The sequence below is a fragment of the Trachymyrmex septentrionalis genome, unplaced genomic scaffold, assembly GCF_001594115.1.
Source record: "Trachymyrmex septentrionalis isolate Tsep2-gDNA-1 unplaced genomic scaffold, Tsep1.0 scaffold25, whole genome shotgun sequence".
Lineage (NCBI taxonomy): Eukaryota > Metazoa > Arthropoda > Insecta > Hymenoptera > Formicidae > Trachymyrmex > Trachymyrmex septentrionalis.
Genome location: NW_017305408.1, coordinates 90007 through 93428, shown reverse-complemented (window position 1 = coordinate 93428; position 3422 = coordinate 90007). Strand labels below are relative to the sequence as shown.

The following is a 3422-nucleotide window of genomic DNA, read 5'->3' as shown; positions in this document are numbered from 1 at the left end:
AAATGCACGAAAAAGGGCATTGTTTTGCATCAAACATAAAGGCGGTCATTTGTTGGATATTATATTCAAAACATGATGGAAATAAAATAGAAAGGAATAAATAAAGTTTGTGTAAAAAAAAATATAAAAAAACTTGCCCACATCAAAATTTATTCAACTTTCAGATGCTATCGCAACAGATGGCGCACCCCATACTTAAAACAATTTTTAAATATAAAGCTCTATAAATACGGAGCTTGAATGATGCAATGGAATTTATTTAAAATAGATAAAGGATAAAAAGAATAACATGTATAGTTATAGATAATTCTACTTTTCATCCTTTATTTTTCAATTTTTGAAAAACGTTTTTCTAATATTACTAACAATTCATAAAATCTGTGTTTCTTAATACTCCACTGTCATGTATCTTATCAATGATTAATAATTGTTTTGCTTTTTGTGTTTCGCAGAGGAATATTCGGATCATCCGAACGAGGTGGTGAAGAATGAGGAGCTGACATACAACAGCGCAAGTTCGTACGCTCGTACGCAAGTTCGGTACACGAGCCTGATCCTAGCGACAGGTAGCCTGCTGATGAGCGCGTTGCTGCAGCAGCTGCTACGGTGAAGCGACAGTACCAGCTACGTACGAGAACGTCGTATATCCCATGCGTCGAAACCCCCTCTTCTGTGATTATCCTACGTTTAATTGATTTCTTGAGAGGCGCGCGGAGACACGCGCGTATCTCGGCCGTCCCTCGATCGTAGTGAGACACGCACGATCCATGGTCGCGCCGACTCGAGAGATAGCAGAGAAGACAGAAAAGACGGACAGAATGAGAGAGAGAGAGAGAGAGAGAGAGAGAGAGAGAGAGAAACGAAAAAGAAGAGACATGTCAAGAGAAGAGACACGCACGACACACGAGCGGCAGCGCCATATTAACTACAATTAAAGAACTAGCGGGGTTCTCTAAGATGAGGACGAGGAATAGGACGGGAAGTAGGAAAGAAAGCGGAGAAGAAAAGACGGAAAGAGAAGCGCTACTACTAGACACTACTTATAGTACACGCCCACTATTATCACTACTATAAATGGTAGTCGTATTGGTTGTCCTTCTTATCATTACGCTAACTGTAGGTATTTATTCGAATATGAGAGAAAAAGAGAGATGTGAGCAGAAGTCGTGGCAGCGTGCTAAGTATCCTCGACCGAGAGCGAGAAGTGTACGCGAGAGAAGGACGTCTATTATATATTAAGTATAGCAAGCCTATGTACGCGAATAACGTCAGATCGCACGTGATTAATTCGAGCGAATGTTGTAATTCATGGAAAAATGCCGCATGGGCTCAGCCATCGACGACGAACGGTCCTTCGTTAAGGGGTCCTCGCTCGGGGCCGGTAAGGAAATAGTTTATCCTGAGCGCGATCACGCGAGCGCGCCGTGCCTCGAGAAAAGAGTACCTGAAAATCCTTGAATGCTTTCGGTTCGCGGCCAAGGCGGTAATAATCGGAAAATAATCACGATCCTATCGCGAGTGGCTTTTGGAGAAATCTCATAGAGATATCACTTGGACTCGAAATCGTCAATACGACGCGCCGTAGTTCCTCGATGATTGGACGATCCGTATCGAGCGAAAGCTCGAAAAGTCAGGAGGAATCGTCTGGGATTAATCGTGTCTCTCATGCGGCGTTTAAGTTCGGGCCGATCGCCGTGGCCGCCCGGCCAATCGCAGGACGCCGAGGACGAAGGATCATTCGAATTCGCATGCGAGATCGCGAGTAGGATAGTTAGCACGCGTGTAAATAAATTCCTAATGAATATGTACAAGTGGCTCTTGTGGCTGCCTTGTATGCCAACGGGCAACAGGGGGGCCGGGGAGATTTAAGAAAGAGTGCCGTATTTCTAGGTAAATCTTATAATATGAAACGAGAGAGAGAGAGAGAGAGAGAGAGAATGTAAAGTGTATGTACATTATGCAATTATGATATGAGTATATGTGCTCATTCAACAAATCGACGCGAACCACGAACTTAGGCGAATTTCTGTCATGACAGATCTAATTGCATCATTGTCACGAGTCAAGGATAGCGTATAATATCGTTGATTCGAAGCCGTTGAGTAAGGAAAGTAGCGTAGAAAAAGAGCGAACGAATAAAGAATATTGTGCGAGAGAGACTGAATCGTGAAATCGAGTAAAAGACAGATTTGTATAATAGCTGTATCATACTGAGACTTCTATCTATAGATCTGTATTATATTTATTATCCGCTATCATTACGCTAACGAATATTCAACACTCGATATTCTATATTTGCTAGTGAAATATCAAATTTAATAGCGAACAAATTAACGTACTGCCGGCACCGGGGGTGAAGCGGTAATCGCGGCACGAACGAACCCCCGGAGCCAACCCTCCCTTACCCTCCCCCCCCCCCCGTCGTTATTGTTTCCCTCGTTGTTCATTTTGTTCAGAGTATAGCACGCGAATCATGTTTCTGTTCACACTTATACATAGTGCCTAATCAGTTCAATCATGTTCCCGATTTATATTGATCCTTTTCTACATTTCCCTTTTTTTTTATTATTTTATTTATTATTCGCATTACCAGGGAAAAAGACTTGCGCGTGTACACGTTTCATGCATACACACTCGTGGATTCATCTTCCGCATGACGCCCACACGTGCGTGCGTGGCCGCGACACGCAAAAGACGGAGGACGAAGCAGTGAGTAATTTTTCGTTCGTGTCCACAAAAAAATACGATTGCGAGCGCGACTGCACTAACGAATTATTGTAAATACGAATTTACACGGGAAATGAGTACCGTAGCGAGAGAATGCGTGATTGCGTGCGCGTGGGAGAAAACGGAAGAAAGAAATCCTCATTCAGAATCTTATGTAGCGAAATGAGAGAATCATTACTTTGAAGATTACTCGACACGACCGATTCGCTTTCGGAAGCCCATTCATAGTTCATCGTCCTCATTCGCGTCTACGATCGCGAGAGCAGCGAATGACTGCAGTCAACCGAGAACAATACGTTTGTGAATAAACAAAAGTTCAGCAGTATTGTAAGTCTGAGCGTCACGCGCCATCCATCATTGGTTTGTAGTTTTCACTTCTGTTTTGTTGCTGCAACAGCAATTAGCGACGAGCGAGCTGGTCGATGAAATCTTTTATCCAGTTCCAATTGATCGTCAATTCAAAACTCACACGTCTCGTTTATAAGCGAATGTTAAGTAAGATGTATTCGCGGACAATCATTATTGTATTTGGAATTTGTCAGAATAATGATTTATTTATGTTATTTATGCATATTATGAATATTTTTCTCTGATTGAAATGTGCTGATGCAATTATTATCATAATTCATCATTCATCCTCAATCATATGTTTATTAATATATATATATATGTCATTAATAATATATAATTGTTGC

General features: G+C 41.8%; 1 protein-coding gene across 1 annotated transcript in view; it reads left to right on the top strand.

Moving 5' to 3' along the window:
* Positions 1-2665, top strand: part of LOC108748993 — a 57963-nt gene extending 55298 nt beyond the window's left edge. Inside the window, 1 exon segment of the mRNA XM_018487468.1 lies at positions 453-2665. Within this exon segment, the coding sequence (XP_018342970.1) occupies positions 453-610 (158 nt within the window). The 3' untranslated portion in view covers positions 611-2665.
* Positions 2666-3422: the final 757 nt, after the last annotated feature.